At 36.9% G+C, this 19973-nt stretch overlaps 2 protein-coding genes across 2 annotated transcripts; both read left to right on the plus strand.

Annotated features, from left to right (window-relative positions):
• The first annotated feature begins 249 nt into the window (after positions 1-249).
• LOC136255014 (broad substrate specificity ATP-binding cassette transporter ABCG2-like) lies at positions 250-11401 on the plus strand. The gene is made up of 12 exons (XM_066047734.1): positions 250-329; positions 1197-1256; positions 1440-1554; positions 2863-3015; positions 5948-6105; positions 6222-6376; positions 7768-7860; positions 8896-9044; positions 10771-10836; positions 11027-11109; positions 11185-11256; positions 11326-11401. The coding sequence occupies exons 2-12, from the start codon at positions 1204-1206 to the stop codon at positions 11399-11401; spliced, it is 1173 nt and encodes a 390-aa protein (XP_065903806.1). The 5' UTR covers positions 250-329; positions 1197-1203.
• A 90-nt stretch (positions 11402-11491) lies between these two features.
• Positions 11492-15928, plus strand: LOC136255015 (broad substrate specificity ATP-binding cassette transporter ABCG2-like). The gene is made up of 6 exons (XM_066047735.1): positions 11492-11532; positions 11944-12033; positions 12636-12760; positions 12848-13002; positions 15186-15253; positions 15772-15928. Exons 1-6 carry the CDS (start codon positions 11492-11494, stop codon positions 15926-15928), a joined length of 636 nt encoding a protein of 211 aa, XP_065903807.1.
• The last annotated feature ends 4045 nt before the right edge of the window (positions 15929-19973 follow it).

Genomic DNA, 19973 nt, shown 5'->3' on the forward strand with positions numbered 1-19973 from the left:
ACAAGCCAAGGCAGCATGATATCTGATCAAGAGTCTAGAAAGGGACGTAGTTCAGCAATTGTTCGAATGGTCAGTAGCGACAGTACCGCCCCACCTTCTACACCCAAATCTCGTATGTCAAGACGTGGTACCGGTCTTTCTAGACGAAAAACATCACTATTCCGTAGAGATAGTGGTCTATCTTTACAAGAGAGTTGGAGGAAGAAGGATGCCACTGTACGATTGAAGAGCTCCAACAACTTTGTCTCCTTTCATAATGTAAACTACACAGTACCACAGGGTTATTTCTGGCAGCATAAACCACCTAAAGTTATCCTTAACAATGTCAGGTAATGCTGTGTTGCAGCTATATGTACCACTTTCCTGTATCTCCCTGAAATCAATGTTCAACACGTAATTTCATTCCAAAGTTATTCATTTATATCTGCCATGAAATTCTATCGGTTACCTGTAATTTACATCCCAAGGGCAAATAAATTCAAAGAATTTTGTGACTACTGAAAATGATCATAACTTTGGAGTATTGACAGAACAAAGTTATTTCTTCCAGCAAGACCTTTAATTTGAAACCATGTTTTATTATCAGTGTAAAATAATGCCTCAGGGAGGTAAAGGCAAAAACAATAATGGTCAATGTGAAATTGGCTTTAAATGTCAAATCTAAGATGGTAATACAACAATAATGCAATTGGTGTGGAAAGTTTCAAAGTGATCCGTATGTGTGATGTGGGGGCTCTGGTCAGCCTTGGGATGACTGTATGTGGCTGTACAGCTCTGTGGTGTTGAATAAGTACCTCTGTTGTGAATTTCCCAAAATCATTTTTTTTTTGCATGATATTGCTGTACTATTATTTTAAACCTTGGAATAATTAATAATTTCAAATTTACGGCCTAATTTTTTTGAACTCATGGCATCATGATAAATTTCACTGCTATGAGAAATGGAGGCGGTATATAAAAATTACGCTCCCTGTTAGAAGGGATATGTTGATGTATTTTCACTTGTGCTACAAAATGACTTACCTATATGTCCCTGAAATTAGACAATTACATGTTGATATTTCAACTTCATCTTTCCTATGTAGCTTGCAAGGACTGCTTGCCCTGATCATGTTAAATCTTCCTAATACAGGCATATTTAAGAAAGGACTGTTGGTCTGTATTGTGCTAATCACATGTGTATGTATCCACTCTAGTGGGATAATGAGATCTGGAGTGAATGCCATTATGGGACCATCTGGTAGTGGAAAGTCCACGTGAGTATGTGTGTATGACTATACATATGTACGTACGTATATATACACGCATGCATGAAAAGAATGGTATAAATGGTAGCTGTATATGGGCATTAAACCGTATGATCATTTGGTGAATCTGTTCAAAGACAACACATAAATTATTGCACATGTATTGCATTCATTTTGAATTTTTGCACACAGCTTGCTGGATATACTGGCAGACAGGAAGGATAGAAAGTGGGTTACTGGATATGTGCTCGTTAATGGTGAAAAACAGCCAAGAAATTTCAAATGTGCCTCTGGATATGTTGTTCAGGTTTGTACTTGTAAATGCAATGGCACAGTCTATTATCATAGAAGCTAAGTTATTTATAATTGCTCCATCATACAGTGATTTTTTTTGCAGTAAAAAAATACGTTTACATAAAGAAGCTTGTGTGGGAGGATCAAAGCAAAAAAAAAAAAAAACATTTGCCATACAGAATGCAATAGTTGTTCTGCTATATGTTAGGCAGTTATAGAACACTTTGATAGACCCACAGTTCTATGTCAGGCAGATATTTAGTTATAGAACTGCCAGACCAATTGCAGGCTGCTTTGAGTGATAATCACTCATTCTGGCCAGTACAACCAATCAACCAAGCCAGTCTAGGCTGATAGTCATCTAGGCTGATAGCTTGTACTGCACTGGCTGACCAGTCAACCCAACCAGCAATAGCAGAACCACTGGGTATAATTTATAGACATACTTTAAGATTTTGATGATGGTTGCTTGTGGTCAGTAGAAGTGAAAGTTGTTACTATGTTCTGTTCACATAAACAGATGAGTCCCAGGAATATCATGGAAATATGCTTATTAAGTACTAGAATTGAAAACTATTAGTCATTGAGAAGACAGACTTAACTCATCCTCTTGCTCATGCAGGTGCAACACAGGTGCAACACAGGTGCAATGCCTGTCTAACAATGATTAGACTACCCTGCGAAATTCTAATTGTTTTGTGTGGCTTGTGTACACCTCAAGTTGATGATTCTCTATACCAGTCTATTTATTATACGTAAAATATAGCACTCAAAGAGTGGTCTCGAAATTAAATATAGCACCAGGCTTTGCCTCATGCTGTATTTGTCATTACCCAGGCTGGTTGTGGGCCTATAAATTACAAAAAGAAGTTAAATCCACACAAAATAGTCAAGCTGCAAAATGACGTGGCATTTAACAGTCTAGGTGAAAAGGTTGTGAATAAAAAATGCCGACCAAAAAATGGCTGCAATGATGTAATTAAATTTTAATAATGGCTGTTATTGAAATTTATTAGCATTACATCATGCAGTCTTTTCTTGGCCGGCATTTTTGATTTTACAATTTTTTTTACCAAGGCCACAGTTTTACAGATTGACTATTATTGTGAGGCTACTATTGACAACCTATAAGAAGTAGAATCAATTGTGAACTAGTATAGATGCAGGTGTAGGTGGTATGGAAACAGTATAAAGACCTAAAGGAGACACAAAGAGATTGTTTAAAAGTACATCACTATTTAATATTATAATGCCTATGAATTGATGTGCAGTGTTTGTGATACCTGTGCTGTATGCTACATCACTACAAATTATGTTTCAGGATGATGTTTTAACTGGTACACTAACTGTAAGGGAAAATGTCTTCTTGTCTGCCTTATTGAGGCTGCCACCTGAAATGACCCACGCTGAGAAATTAGAGAAGGTTGATGAAGTGATTGAAGAGTTGGGGATATATCATGTCGCTGACACACTGGTATGTCATATACAAACTCATTGTTATGCTGTGTACTCTTCTGTTATATACAAGTGAAAGATTTGAGTAGGTAGCACAGATTTAAAAAAAAAGCAACAAAACAAAGGAGGTCATCTACACTTGCAGCTATGTAGTTGACAACTAATTTCTACTTTAAACAGCCTGTCAATAGGATAGCTATGGCTGAAGTAGATCCACTAGTATAGCTGCAGGTGTAGGTGATCTCCATTGTTTCATTTTTTCTTTTAAATCTGTGATCCCTACTCAATGTAAAATTTCTAGTTTTTCATTACATTTGTTTGTTTACTTTTTTGCAGTACCATAGTTCAATACCATTGCATAAGTGTCGCATTGAAGGAAAAAATAGTGCCGGACACTTTAGTTATGTGACTGATTGTTCACCCAATTATCAATGACTGAAATGCAAAGTCGCTATTCCATTTCTTTTTCAGCTATGTTCTACCCATTTGTTATATATACAGTGTTACAGAACAGTATAAGAAGCACCTCTGCAATCAATCCTGTCACTATGAAAATTACGGTTGATTGCATGCCCCAACTATAGTGCGCCCAGGCATAAACTTCCAAAAAAAATTTTTTCAACTTTAAAACTGCAACTTCTTACCACCTCACACACTTTTTGTGCTGCTTTTTATGAACTGCTGAACAAAATTCAGGCCAATGAACTTAGATTATCACATATTTTAAATTGATTTTACAAAATTTTAAAGTGAAAATTTCTACACGCCTGCAAAGATTGAGCAATACTTACTCAACCACATAAGCTATGCTAAAATGGTTCTGTAACTTTTTTACATATATAATATACATTCTATTCTGTGAAAAGAATTTAGATTCCTGCAAGTATGCAGTAGTTGATGCGTTTTTAAGTTTTTTAGTTATTTGCTTGTATAACTCATTTTAAAGCAGCAATCAAGAAAATGCTTTGTACTTTTTCACAGTACCATAGGTGAACACATCAAATGCTGTAAATCTAGTTTATCTTAAACTGTCACTGACTTGATGCATTTTTCGTGAAAAATCAGGATTTATGAAGGGATAGGTCTGCAACTTAGAAATGCAACTTTGAAACAACCTGAAAATTGACTCAAATTGTAGGTGCCTAATTTTGTTTAACTGTTCCAAATTTCATGGTAATAGCACTTTCCATTACAGAGTTACAGAATTTTAAAAATCGTGACTAAATCTTGGAAGTTTATGCATGGTGGCACTATATCAATTGTGAAGTAGCAATTTCACTTCAGTTCCAGCTACGTATGTTCCGTCCACTATACAGCATTACAAATGAAGAAATGCTTAATTCAGTCACACATGCACTACAGAAAATTAAACTCTAAAACTACACTGCAAGTTACCACCAAGAGTACATAACAAAAATATAAATATTTTTATTATGTACTTTTGTTACCACAAATCAACACCTATACACAGTGATGGAAAAAGAAATGGGTTCACTGTTTGATGTCACTTTGGCTCAAGACATGTCTTTTCACCAACCACAGCTGCAATACGCATACCACGGATGCATTTTTCCTCCTTTGTGTTGAGAAATCAAGCCCATAGCCTTATCCATGGTCCAGTTATACTTTTTTGTTAAATAAAAATTTATAATTTCATGAAAAGGTTTGGAGTTGCTCTAAAGACATTACGGGCTTGGTTTTGCCTAACCAATACTGCCAAACTGTTATGAAGGATAAATTAGGCTGGTGATTGGTTGATATTCTTGGACAATAAAGCCCAAAGCTCCATGATACCTACTACCACACAAAAACAGCTTTATTAGCATCAACATCATTGCAGCCATTTTCTTGGCCGCCACCTTTGATTTCACAACTTTTTTCACCCAGGCTTTATAAGGCCGCACCATTTTTCATAGCTTGGCTGTTTTTGTGTGGATTTCACTTCCTTTTGTATTTTATAAGGCCCCAAAACCAGCCTATGGCTGACTTTGAGGTTGTTTTTACTCACATTTCTTCTTTTCTATGCAGATACAATGATGATTATTGAGGAAAGACTTATAAATGTATTTCATTGCATGATTTAATTCAATATTTGATAATATTGTTGTAATACTCTAATAGAGTGCACCATTTTTAAGGACTTCTAATAGAACACACATAGAAAGTTCTAGAACAATCTAGTACTTCTATTGATAGATCTATGAAATTGCAAACGTTTCATTATTAGCAGATTTCAACTAGAAATTTTGTATATAAAGCAGAGATTAAGTGAGGTGATCAGCCAAGGTAGTAGTGGTTCAGTGGTTAAGGTTTTTGCTTTATATCTTTGTCGCTGTAACTCTTTTGCTATTCAAACTATCAAAAGGCACTGCTACGATGATCAGCCTATCTACACACCAATTTTCAATACACTTGCTTTACCCTGTAGCTGACAGAAGTTTGATATTTTTTAACGTGAATAAATGCTCATAACTCCTTGGATATTCCTCAGATTCACAGCAAACTTGGTACGTGAATCCACCATTACACGCTCTTCATTTGTGCTAAATATCAAGGTAATCAAGTTACACATTTGCATTTTATAGCAATTTTGCAAAGTGTGTGAAAAGAAATCGAAGCCCTCATAGCCCCCATACGCCATAAGAATAAAAAAACGAAGAAATTAAAATGAAACTTTGAATGCCCATATCTCGCCAATGGCTATTACAAATTAATCATATTTGTTGTGTGGTGTACCCTACCTGGCGGACAGCTATAATGCAAAAATGGTGTGTTTGGAGAAGGGGCCATGGAGCTATGCATGCATGATAAAGCTGTTTTCTTTCTTCCTGTCAATAATTATAGTCACGGTGTGGTTGCCGGCTTTCTTGACCGCATGACACACTACCATGTGTCTTGATACAGTACTGTGTTAATGTGGTATGATTTAACACTATTTTGTCAACCTGTAGATTGGGTCGGCATTCACTCGTGGTGTATCTGGAGGACAAAGAAAACGTACAAGTATTGCTATGGAGATGGTAGTCTCTCCAGGTATTCTCTTCCTTGATGAACCAACTACAGGACTGGACACCACTACTGCTGAATCAGTGATACAGATCCTTCACAAGTAAGTGCTGGGTTATGGATTTTGTATACTATTTTTATGATGTAAGGATACATAAAAACAACAAAACTAAGTAGTGATTCTTCCTCATGTTTTCTGTTCACTGTACTGTGCTGTAGTTTGAGCAAAGATGGTCGAGTAATCATCATGTCTATCCATCAACCTCGCTATTCTATCTTTAAACTGTTTGATCAGCTGACTTTGTTATCCAGGGGTGTGGTCATCTACACTGGTGTTGGTAGAGCCACTCTGCCATATTTTACTAATACTCTTGGTGAGTGGTGTGTGGTTGTGAAGAGTATGATTGTTTCTTTGTGCATTTGTATTGTGATCAAATATGCATAACTTGTAGTCATACTTGTAGTCATACACAATGTCACACCCTATAATTATAATACAGTAGAATGAAGCATTAATAAAAAGTAGGAATGTGAGTTCCATGTAAAAATCTTATCACTTATGAGTTTTGCACCAGAATCTCATGCAATTCTGTGTTCCACTACCTGCAAGTTACAGATGTAGCTCTATTTTGGTTCAGTTGCTTGCATGTCTACATATATCATTATTGTCTGATGTTTAACAAAATCTGTAATTCTCAAAGCAGCTTGTAGTGACAACCTAAACTGTTAAAAATGCACAGTAGCTAAGCATTGACATGATGTTCACATGACTTAAGTACCTGGTTTTTACTCTTCTAAAGACACAAGCACATGTGTGAGAGCACTTGTCCACGTAAATTTTTACAGTAGCATAAATTGCAGTAAGCATTAACTAAAAACTCACATTCATTAAAACTAAGTTCGCTATATTGATCAGGTATATATCTCTGTGTATTGAGAAGAAGAATATATAAATGTAGGACAGTTTGTAGGTAGCAAGATTGTTTGAGTGGCTGCTTGTGAGGTACTTAGCGTTATTTATTGGAAATCGAGTGTGATTTGAGTAGCATAATATTACCCACGTGCGAGTGTGACATTGCATTAAATTTGTACTGTAAAGTGTATATATGTGACCAAGTTGTTGATAATCATTGATCTACGCACACACCAGTGAAGGTCATTTTTCACTGTGAATGGATATCCACACCAATACACTAAACATTTGCACAACAGCAATGCCACTGATTTGCTCTGGCTGCTTTTCATGAGTGGGTTTCTAGAGACATGTGTCAGCCACTGGGAACCTTGAAAATGCCACTGGCCAGCTGAAACACAATGCTAGAGACATGGACAGCCTTGGACAGTTTCCCAGATGTTTTCTACATAAATATCAAATGGTCTTGAGAGCACAATATTAATGTCTGTAGACACCATATGACCTACTCAACCATTTTCTATCCATATACCAACTTCCTGCCCACCACACCACCACTACTCATGGTGATGTGCTTGTGTTACAGATACCGTCATGAGCTCAAAATCACGGTTACATCTATAGTTAGCTTGCTATGGATTAAAGGATAAACGCTGTGGTTGGCTGCATTCGTGGTGAAAATTTCAAACTTGTAGTTTTTGACCTTCCTAAGCTATGAATGTTTAAAATCACATATCTCACAATCTGTTGATGTGTGCAGATCAACAGTTTCCCAAATTAGGTCACACATGTTTGGCATGTGCAGTTTTATTACAGATAATAATGTATGTTGTGTGTTTAATCATATACTAGGTATGGAGTGTGATGCTTTTGATAATCCAGCTGACTTCTTCCTGGACAAACTGAATGAAGCTGAAAATGATCTGCAGCCCCCAGATCCTGAAAGTAAATATCTACACCCTATAGTATCATTCACCAACATCAATTATTGGAATTTGTTTAAGTAAACAGATTACCTATGCTAACACAGTTGGCTGTTATATCAGTCTATCTTACAATCATTTTCAATCAATATAAGCCATGCTGGCTAATGGTAAAGTTTCATATGAATTATTTTGTATTACAAACCAGTGTGATTTAGAACATCTCTTAGCCTCATCTTTTTTGAAACAGAATTAATTAATAAAGACTGTAAAAATCCTCCAAAGAATTAATGAGGCACTAGTAAGTTACACACAAATTTGTACAGTCCGCTAGTAATTGATCAATCACTAAAGTATGCAGGATGCTGACAATGAGTGCCTTGTACCAATCATTAACACATGATTAGGCTTGAGCCAATTATGCTTTGAAAATTGCCTATTATGCTATTGAGTAGTGCTCAAAAATCCAGCCTATTATGCTCAAAATTATGTTCTCAAAATCAAGATTATGCTTGAGAGCTGACTGTTTTATTAGAGTATATCTGCATTTCCTGACTGCTGTATTACAGTAAGTGACTGCTGTATTAGAGTATCTCGATCTTATTTCCATAAAGTGTGAATAATCAATCAAGAAATAGTAAAAATATAACACTGCAAGGTTTTTTGATATAAAATGCAGTAATAATGTGCAGTGTGTTAATGTTGCACAGTATTTTTGGAGCACGCATTGCACGTTTTAATTAAAATTCTTGAAAATCGCCCTATTATGCTGGCATAATGCTTGATGCTTTTGCTAACCTATTATGCTCAAAATTATGCTGGCATAATTGGTGCAAGTGTACAATTTTGCGATGTCATAACATGATGTACACCCATGTGAGATAATTAAAAATTTGGTGTGTTAAGAGACAAATGACTGTTCTATATATTAAATAGTTCAAACCGGAAGTTCTTATGTCATCACAGTGTGGATAATTAACATTGCTTGGTGAAAATTTGAAAATTGGGGATTATAACATGTATAATATAATAAATGTATTGTACATTTATATTGTAGCTGGTGATACTGGTCACCCATTGGGTAACAAGTGGCGGGATAGTGAAGATTATCAGATTTTGATTGACGAACTTAACCCTATTTTGGACAATGCCATAGACCAACCTGATGGGATAACACCCAAGTATGCTACTAATTCTTTAATACAAGTAAGGACTGTTTGTATGTACGGTACTGTAGTCCACAAGGCGATCCCAAGCAATGTTTACTGTAATGAAGCATTCACTACTCTAAATAAATTTGAAATAAAAAGAACATTTTATCATATAAGTTGAATAGGGATATACGTTAATGATGTTGTGTGTGTGTGGGGGGTAGCATAGCCAGTGGCTATAGCGCTGGCCAGGTAATCAATAGGTCCAAGGTTCAATGTCCCATTATGCCAAATTGGTGTTGTTGTTGTTGCTGTTTTCTTAGCAAAAACCTTACTCACATTGCTCCAGTCTCCCCCAGCTGTTTAAATAGATACCTGGTGGCCTGGTGTCAACTGGGGAAGTAGCCCACCAGCTGTACATCAATGGGTACCTGGCAACCAAATGCCAACTGTCTATGTCTTGCATAGTGAGTGAAGGTCCAGGTGATACATACCTTGGGTTACTAGTTCTGCCCCAGGAGGATTTGCCTGTGCTGACCCATAGTGCCTGAGTAGCGTACAGGTGTCCCAGCAGGTAGGTGTGACTGTGCTAACATAGCAACTGAATAGGTTTTGCTTTTTGTGTGTGTGTGTGTATGTGTGTGTGTGTGTGTGTGTGTGTGTGTGTGTGTGTGTGTGTGTGTGTGTGTGTGTGTGTGTGTGTGTGTGTGTGTGTGTGTGTGTGTGTGCATCAAGGAACCACCTGTATTAATAACCTTGGTAGTTGTTCATAATAGAGATTTGAAATGGCCACTCACCTAAGCACCACTTTAAAATGCACCTCAATCACAAAAGAAGCCAGTATAGGTCCATTAATATAATATAAAGTCAAAAAGAACCTATATAAGTATATGTTTAAAACTTGTTCTACAGACAGGAGTCCAAATAGAGATCCAAGCTTTAATGGGTTTGACATGCTCCATCGTAGTTCTAGAATAGTTTACCATGCTATACTAACTTGTAGGCTTCAGTAAAAATTTTGCCCAAATAATGCTTTCAGAAAATTCCCATATTTTTCACTTATTATGCACTTAATTTCCCCACTATGCTTGAAATATGCTCCTAGGTCAGCAACATTTCTTACAATCATCATTTTAATCAGTGAATACTTTATTAGAGTATTTTACTACAAAGTGACTGCTCTATTAGAGAGGATCAATCTATGAAGCTAAGTACAATGCATATTTGAGTGCTCTATTGCAGCTTGCAGTTTCCACTGACTGCTCTATTAGAGAGTATTTTCATGGAATTGATTTCCCACAGTTTGAAATATCAACCTAACGCACTAGCATTATGCTGGCATAGCACTCCAGCCTATTGTGCTAGTTATCATGCTGGAATATTGACACAGGCCTACTAATTTGTTTTACTCGTTTTCTTTTTAGCAAAATCTCTTCATCTTTTAACATCATTTTTACACTAGTGGGTACCTAATGTTAACTGAAGAAGTAAATTCTACTTTCCATGTCTCACATAATACAGTAGGACTATGCCTTCATCCTAAAGGCATGGTGTAACTTCCTGTGAGGGTACTAGATGTGCTCCCAGGAGGATTTGTGAGCTATGACTGATAAACACTTATCGGTGAGTAGTGTGCAAGTGACTCATGACAGAACTCAAAAACTGTATGTACAGTGTGTAGTCTTCTGGCTGTTGTGTGCAGTGTGAGGTGAAAGATAGTATATGCAAATATAACTTTGTTTACTTGGACAGTGCTATTTTGTTTTATAATTATATGACAGAGCTTCTATCTGCTTGGCCGTGGGGTGAAGAATTTAATGAGGAATCCTTCAGCTGGTTTAGTTGTGGTAAGTCAGTAAATTTGCAAATCCTTAGTTATTGATTAGCCTTTGCTCTTCACAAAACTAGCAAGTAATACACATATGTATGCTAAACTGCCATTCATTCCTGTAATCTCAGCAGGACATGTTTGATTGAGTTTTATAAATAATACATCCACAGCAATCATTATTGGTGTTATTATACTTCTACTACTAGTGGGTACAAAATATCATCCTGGGACTGTTCACTGGTATTATATTCTTCCAATTGGATGATGGAGAAAATGCTTTGTTTGACAGGTAAGTATGAATGTGTTGTGTATATGCAATGAAGTGTAAATCAGTGTATTGTGCACTTATGTATTGTGGGTATAGGGCTAGCTATTCTGGTAGCAATCATTTGACGTGCACATCGTATAGAGGGAAGTTTAGCCAAGATAAAATTTAGTATGGGGTGTTCCCCACTACTGTGAATTGATGTGATTACATTTCTTGTAATGTTCATTCCACTGACAGTGGTGGTCTATCTTCCATGTTTTCTGGGATACAAGCTGATTCACCAGTTGGATTGGCATTGCTAACAATATTTTAGCAATCCTAGGGTGTCCCATGTGTTATTACATAGATCCAAAATGCTTTTTTTTGTACAGCATTTGTCTGTTAGAGCTTATAAAAGAATGGTATGACCTTTCAAGTTAGTCCAGTCATTGTTCCTGAGGGCAAGTGCCAAGATCACACATATGAGCACACTTAACTAGTTGTTTGTGAGATGTCCAAGGCGAACTTTGTCATTTACCAAATTTGAAATTTCACGGCACCATAGTTACCCATAGTCCATGTGTGTGTGTGTGTGTGTGTGTGTGTGTGTGTGTGTGTGTGTGTGTGTGTGTGTGTGTGTGTGTGTGTGTGTGTGTGTGTGTGTGTGTGTGTGTATACGTGTGTGTGTGTGTGTGTGTGTGTGTACGTGTGTGTGTGTGTGTGTGTGTATACGTGTGTGTACGTGTGCGTGTGTACATGTGTGTGTGTACGTGTGTGTCTGCATGTGTGCGTGTGTGTCTGCATGTATATCCAGTAGTGTGACCTGTGTGTACATGTGTTTGTACCTATATATTTGTGTCATTATCTTTTACATAGATCTGGAGCAATATTCTTTTGCATGATATGCAACATTTTTGCAGTGATTGCAAGTTTGGAATTGTTTATTAATGAGAGAGCATTGTTCATGTGAGTGGTGTATTGTTACACAAAAGTACCATGTTAAATAACGTTTATGTATTTCCTGGCAATAATTTGTGCACAATTTCAATGATGTAAAAATTTCAGCATTTTTTGTTATAGATATGAAATTGCACAACACTGCACCAACATTTAACTACTCTAATAGAACAATCATTTTCCCATTGAAATTTATCAATGCATTAGGCAGATAGGACATTTATCATGACTATTCAATAGTAAAACACTAAGGATAACAAAATTCATACTCTCCTGTAAACTTTCATACATGGGTACTGTATGGTGTAAATATTAAATTTTGATGGAGTGCTAAGATTACCCTTTTCAAACATTTATATGCCATTAAAAAAATGTTTGAACAAGTGGCTCCTTGTACTGATTATGTTTATCTTTTTATATCAAAATGTAACCAAAATTGTAGCTTCACTCATGTAAAATTTCAGACAATTTAAATTAATGTTATGAAGTTTCAAAATGTGTCACATCAGTTTTGTGTGCAAAAATGGCACCTTTATGTAAATCCAGTTTCTATTAATGTTATAGTATTCTTATTAAAGCCCAGTTGATGTGTTGCATCTTTTCTTTAATAGTCATGAAAACTCAAGTGGCTACTATCGTGTGTCATCGTATTTTCTTTCTAAAGTCATTGGTGATTTAATTCCTCTAAGGATAATACCAATACCACTTTTTTCTTGTTTAGCATACTGGATGATCGGTAAGTCATTGTGGCCAATGTGAAAATCATAAATTTAAATTATTTTGAGCTGTGGAATTGTAATGTACATGGTTCTGCTTGTTTCAGGGTTCCAAGACAATGCAGGAAAGTTCTTCTTATTCATGTTGGGAATATTTGCTCAAAACATGGCAGCATCTGGTTTGGTGTTTTCCATTGGAGCTATTGTCGGTGTATATGCTGCTGCTCAGACCATTGTCTCTGTAGTATTGGTGTTTGCTATGGTATCACTTTTATATCATAATGCAAATTTATTGCGAATGTTCATCTTGCAGACTTTTGGTGGGTTCTTTGTAAGCTTGGACTCGATCCCCAGCTGGCTGGCTTGGCTGCAGTGGTTGAGTCTTTTCAAATACACCTTTGCTGTAAGTAAATTAAATAGAAAATGGATTTGATGGTCAAAGTACAGTAACTGTAGTTCATTGTATAGGGGGGGATTCGTAATTATGCAATTTTGTAAATAACCTCTGGTCATACTACATATTTGCATTTCACTACTTTTTATGTCCACTAATCAAACTTGAAGCTCCTAATTTTTCTTTCTACGTGTGTGTTTACCTTTTAGTAACGTTATTATGACTGGTAAACCAGCACAGGGAACACCAAAAAAAAGAATGGTGCCTTACTTAATGTGTTCATCTGAATGCACGCCCAACTATCAATTATCAAAAAAATGCATGGCTATTATGCTTGAGTTTCAGCCATATTCAGTCCATTATACAGCATTACAAATGAAGAACATTATGAGAAGCACCTCTGCAATCAATCCAGTCACTATGGAAAATATGGATGATTTCCACTACTACAAACATACTGAAGCCATCACTCATATGTGCTAGCTAGCTACCATGAACCAACACCTTGCGCTGTCAGCAAGAAGAAATGGGACACAAAAGAGGACAAGGTAAGCCCATGATGTGTACATTGTACATAATGTGGTGTGTCAAAGGGAACCTGTTGGCTGAAGCAATGTTTTATAGTAAGTGTGTAGCCTTAGCTGTTATTGAGTTATGGTTATCTGAAGGCATCAGGCAGGCAATAAGTTAGTCAGTCAGTTGAAAATTCTGCTAGTATTTTTTTTAGAAAAGTCTGTACAACATTTTTGGTCACTCTTTTTGGTCCACCTATCCAATATTGCCAAGGTATTGTGAGGCTGGTTTCTGGTTATTGTTAACCAGAAACATAAATGACCAGAAACCAGCCTCACAATTTATTTTGGTAGTATTGATTAGGTAGAATCAAGCCCAAAAGTGTCTTTTGAGTGGCTAACAATGCTACCAATATGTTGCTACAGACTTAAAAAAATAACAGAAGTTTCTACCGACCAACTGCCTGCCTGCCTGCCTGCCTGCCTGCCTGCCTGCCTGCCTGCCTGCCTGCCTGCCTGCCTGCCTGCCTGCCTGCCTGCCTGCCTGCCTGCCTGCCTGCCTGCCTGCCTGCCTGCCTGCCTGCCTGCCTGCCTGCCTGCCTGCCTGCCTGCCTGCCTGCCTGCCTGCCTGCCTGCCTGCCTGCCTGCCTGCCTGCCTGCCTGCCTGCCTGCCTGCCTGCCTGCCTGCCTGCCTGCCTGCCTGCCTGCCTGCCTGCCTGCCTGCCTGCCTGCCTTCCACCTGCCTACGTGCATGTGTATATATGTGTGTGCATGCATGTGTGTCTGCATGCCTAAATGCCTATGTGCCTGTCTGATGCCTTCAGACATTCAAGTGTAACTTAATATCAGCTTTAAGGTTGCAGTCTTGATGTTTCACTGTTAGATGTTGCTTCAGCCTGGCGGGTGACTTTTGGCATACCACAGTACATACAATACACACATCATGGACTTACCTTTGTCCTCCTTTGTGTCCCATTTCTTCCTGCTGCATGACAGGTGCAAAGTGTCAATTCGCAGTAGTGTGCGATAGCTTTCCTACTTTTGTAATGGAAATCATCTGTATTTTCATAGTCTGGGAGTTGCTTTTCATAATATTCTTCATTTGTAATGCTGTTTAGTAGGCTGAACATGTAGTAGCTGAAAACTAAGCGCAATGTGTTTTGCATGTTCAGATGAAAACACTAAGTTAAGTATAACACCATTCCTTCTTTTGATGTGGCATGCGCTGTCATAAAAGTAAACAAGTAGAAGGAAAATTAGGAGTTTTTAGTTCAATTAGGATGTAGATATGAAAAACAGAGGTTGCCTATATTTAAGTGGGCATTTATTCCCTACTTCAGTCTATACCCATGACTGAATTAGGGATTAAATGACCACTGGTATAAGGTGACCTCACTTGTTTCACTACTTTTTATTCTATGATCCCTAGGCCTAATCAAAATAAACTAAACTTCTTAGTTCATGTATATGTAAAATTCATTAAGTGGGTAATGTATATAGAACACTGTACTTAAGAATTGTTATTATTTTGTTTGGCAGATTTTGCTGGAGAATGAAGTAGAAAATGCTCAATTTACTTACTGTGCAGAGTTTAATGGAACTAACTGGTATGTAAACATGCTGAGAATATAGCACTGTTTGTCACTGAGCTACAGAAGCCTTACCAATGTATTCCTAACATTGCCACATGCAACTTATGGGTTGCATTTTACTATGTAATGAGAGATACTATGCAATGAGAGACTTGTTAGTGGGATATTTAGAGTAGTACCTAGCCATTTCCAAAGAATTGTGGTACCCTACCAGAGGTTTCTGTACTCAAGACTGAAATTCTCTGATAAAACAGAAAATACTCTAATAGAGCAGTCATTTCATTTAATGTACATTTTTGCAAACTCTGGATTTGTAACTGCATGCTGATACACATGTTTGAAAGTAGTATGGCAGTCTATGTAGTTACAGCACTTGATAATTTTATGCACTGAATCAGTGATACGGATTTATATTGATTCATGAAATAATGGATTTATTTACTGGTTTAAGACTGTAGGATTGACTGGTAGTAAGGAAGTAGATTTTTTGCTAGATTCTTTAGCCATGAATCATTTTGATATGTCTATTTTAGTGTGGAAGTTACAGTTTTGGATGGCAATGATTATCTGGAGGATCTTGATTTTCGTCAGTACAACATATACTGGAACTTCTTGGGACTTGGACTACTAGCACTAGCCTTGTTCATCCTCACCTATATAGCTTTACTTCGTACGAAGAAGACAACATAGTCAAGTGACTACATGAACATTATACAGACTACAGACTGTATACTTTAGTTTCTATATGTATGTACACTGTATATATAGTTTACCAAACTCTGTGAAAAGTTTGCAAAAATGAACTCCATTCATTTACATACAGAGCCCTGTATCACTCTATACAATGCACTACTTAGACAAGCAAAAGTTGAATAAAGTTCATATAAAATTGCTATGAAGGTAAGTCAAGCCAGCCATAGGTTTGTGTCAAATATCCCAGCATATTAAAAAGCATATTAGGTGAATATTTCAAACTATGGAGCTTAATTCCATGAAAATAGATTGATACTCCTTAATAGAACAGTCAGTGGAAACTGCAATAGAGGATCAACAGAACAGTCACTTTGCAGTGAAATACTCTAATAGAGCATTCACTGATTAATATGCTCCAAGATATTTGTTAGAAATGTTGTTAACCTATAGGATTATGATGCAAGCATAATGGGAACACTGAAGAGCATATAATAGGTGAAAAATTTGGGAAATTCCTGAAAAATTTTTAAGCATAATAGACTTGGGCCTAGCCAACTACTTATAAAATTATGATTGGATCGAAGTTGGGTTGGTAGGTGTACAAAGGCTTCATTTATTACCATACACAGCTTTTCTGCTGAGATACCAGCATGAAGCTTAAGCTTGATAGTTAATTTTTTGAAGTGAATATCATGCCAGTACTTACCTTCATACAGCTATAGTGTGTTTGATATGGATGGACTGCCGGTCAAATAGCAATTTTAGGTTGCAGACTGGTGCCGGCACAATATCCACTTTGAACAGGTTATAATATTATTATACTATCAAGCTTTATGCAGGTATGGGTAAATGCTCAACAGAACAGTTGCCTATTGTATCTGTTATCCTCAGGCAGTGTACACCTGTACCTCAAACACAATCAGTCAATAGTGAATCAGTGATGGACTGTGTAGTTCCAAAGCAAGAAGATTAAGAGTGAATGATTCATCTATGTGCGTACAGGTGTCGAGTTAAGCACCTTAAAACTAATTGGTACATACGGTCCTTAATTTTAGTTATAAAAGGTCAAACGTAACCACATACAGTATAGTATGTAAACTTGATCACATACAAAAATATTAATAGCAGATACTCTCTACTGTGGACTGTTGGTTCACAAATAAAGTGTGTAGTAAAGGTGCTGCGTGTGCAAAAAAAAGGGAAAATTAAATGAATATAGTTGTAAATGATATGTAAGACCAATTATGGGTTTTTATAGATTTATATATAGTGTACTACTGTGTGTTTATCTTAAGCTGAAAAATGTTAAGTGGACTGTTTAAACTAATAATAATTGTGACCAAATTTTGGAAAATCACCCATATGGGTGCATTTGACACCTAAAATATTTAATGATCAAATCACAAACTTTATAGTGCAAATCTACTTGTGATGGTTTTAAGCCATTATCAATACCTTAAATTACAAGAAACTTCTTGAAATATTTTCAAAACTGTGCCCTGCTCTTATTAGCAACCCACTAAATATGAAAATTCTAATTATTTCACATGCACCCATATGGGTGATTTTCCAAAATTCAGTCACAATTTCAAAAACTTCAGTGTTCTAATTTCAAATGTAACTATGGTTGTGTTAAGATGCAATAGTTGGTAATAGGCTTACAGCCTTACATTATATCGTAGAACATGGGACACATTAGTTCAAACATTGGCTTTCACTTACTGTTATATAACTTTTCACTGCTCTGTGTGTGTGTGTGTGTGTGTGTGTGTGTGTGTGTGTGTGTGTGTGTGTGCTTGTTGTGTGTGTATGTGTGTGTGTGTGTGTGTGTGTGTGTGTGTGTGTGTGTGTGTGTGTGTGTGTGTGTGTGTGTGTGTGTGTGTGTGTGTGTGTGTGTGTGTGTGTGTGTGTGTGTGTGTGCTTGTTGTGTGTGTGTATGTGTGTGTGTGTGTGTGTGTGTGTGTGTGTGTGTGTGTGTGTGTGTGTGTGTGTGTGTGTGTGTGTGTGTGTGTGTGTGTGTGCTTGTTGTGTGTGTGTATGTGTGTGTGTGTGTGTGTGTGTGTGTGTGTGTGTGTGTGTGTGTGTGTGTGTGTGTGTGTGTGTGTGTGTGTGTGTGTGTGTGTGTGTGTGTGTGTGTGTGTGGTGTGTGTGTGTATGTGTGTGATCATTGTGTTTGCATATATCACTTACCTTCATCTAGTTATCAGCTACACACTGGTTTATATCCACTCCATGTACCAGTAATGAGACACTTTCTAGTTGATGGTCCCAATAAGGTGTACCCATCATCACACTCATAGTGAGCTACTGACTGGTAGACATTACTGGGAGAAGTAACCATTCCATTAGCCAGTGTATGGGAAATGTAACACTGGATAGCTGAAAAGGGATAGATATGCTATGCATGTATGATTTGTAATTCAGTATGCAGTTTGTAGTATCTATATAGTTTATCAGTTATGCAGGCAGAAATTATATCTTAACATATCAATAACCTATCTACATTGACAATGCGCCAAACTTTGTGAAGAACAAGCTGTACATTATAGGTTTTAAATTTACCTCCTATAAACTTTAACTTGACAATCTATTTATTGAATCTGACAATCTGCATAAATGAAGAGTTATGTTGGAAATTAAAAGAATAATGTTGTAGGCATTTCTCACAGATGGTACCTGACAGTTTTCTTGTTATGTAATACATTGATTATGTTACACAGCACCGCATGCAATTCACACTTACTGTCTACTGAGTGTTTGTGTTCATCAGATAATAATGACCAATCATTGATGGTGTGGGTTGTCTTCTCCCAGCCCACCACCTCCTACTGGCTGTATCATGTAACTACCACCATAAGTCTCTACTACTCCCATCTATGGCAATAACAAATGAAGTGTACTGGATACCGCAATTATACCCACAGCCAAAATTAGATCCTATATAATTGGTTTGCCATGCTTCTTAGTCAATAGGGGCAAAGTTTAAAAAATGTTGTGGTATATACCTGCATACTTTGTTTCAAAGTTAACATGTTTGTATCAAGCCTTCATTCTTCTGGGTTACAAATGTGTGACCCAGTCTGACAAAACCAGTCTTACAGCCTTTTTCATTTGGAAACTTGACTAATCATAACTTGTTTTCTAAAAAAGGTAGCAACTTAGCTGCACCTTTGTCAGCCTAAAGGTGTTGTATGTAATATTGTAGCAAAATTTTATTAAAGGTATGAGAAGCTATCTGGAAAAGCTATCTGTCAAGTTTGGTCAGGCTGGGAAATTACATTTTTCAATTTTCAGAGAATACTACCTAACTATACTTGTTCCATAAAGGTACCATTAGATTCAACCCAAGATCTTTCGTGTTTGTATATCATTGCATTTTATATGGACAAGTATATAGCTACTTTATAAATCCTTGGACAGCTTCTGTTTTCTTACATTTTTGAATATGACTGCATAGCAAAACATGAAGTGTAGCTGACAGGAAGTTGTAAAATGATACTGTACTATTTCTTCCATCCTGTTTGCAAAGTGACAAAACAGTTACTGTACTTTATACTTAAGCATCTGAAATCTTGAAATGCAAACATCAATCAAATCATGAAACCCAGTTTATTATTTTTGGCATGATTTGTCTAGTCTTCATACCCACTCAAATAGGAATCCATACAGTACAGGATAAGTGGTGTCCAGTGAATCATTAGTGGGGTTTATGTGGCATGCATTTGCTGGCTGGGAAAATGTCATGGTGATGTGGTGTTACTGAAACTACTACCCAAACTAAAGATATTACATTCTATAAGGTGTGGCCTATGTACACATACGTGCATGTGCTTGTATGACTGTATACGCTCATTTGTAAAGCTATTGAATAGTGAATCAGCAAAATTGTGTGTTGAATGTTATGTAATAGTTACACATTACCATTTCATCATTACACTGTGATAGAGCCACAACTGATCCACCATCACCCACTACACTACCAGTGTAATAACAGTCTTCCACTGGTATATTAAGTGGTACTAGTCCAACATCTGGTAACTGA

Source organism: Dysidea avara, chromosome 5, assembly GCF_963678975.1.
Source record: "Dysidea avara chromosome 5, odDysAvar1.4, whole genome shotgun sequence".
In the NCBI taxonomy this organism is placed as follows: domain Eukaryota; kingdom Metazoa; phylum Porifera; class Demospongiae; order Dictyoceratida; family Dysideidae; genus Dysidea; species Dysidea avara.

What these genes read in the sequence shown, in the direction of transcription:
- LOC136255015 (XM_066047735.1), top strand. Translation starts at nt 11,492, where the DNA reads ATGACCTTTCAAGTTAGTCCAGTCATTGTTCCTGAGGGCAA. An exon ending in TTTAGCATACTGGATGATCG is followed by an intron (nt 12,761 to 12,847) that starts GTAAGTCATTGT and finishes TGCTTGTTTCAG; the next exon opens with GGTTCCAAGACAATGCAGGA. An exon ending in GAGTTTAATGGAACTAACTG is followed by an intron (nt 15,254 to 15,771) that starts GTATGTAAACAT and finishes TGTCTATTTTAG; the next exon opens with TGTGGAAGTTACAGTTTTGG.
- LOC136255014 (XM_066047734.1), top strand. Translation starts at nt 1,204, where the DNA reads ATGAGATCTGGAGTGAATGCCATTATGGGACCATCTGGTAGTGGAAAG. An exon ending in GTGATACAGATCCTTCACAA is followed by an intron (nt 6,106 to 6,221) that starts GTAAGTGCTGGG and finishes ACTGTGCTGTAG; the next exon opens with TTTGAGCAAAGATGGTCGAG. An exon ending in CTTCAGCTGGTTTAGTTGTG is followed by an intron (nt 10,837 to 11,026) that starts GTAAGTCAGTAA and finishes TTCTACTACTAG; the next exon opens with TGGGTACAAAATATCATCCT.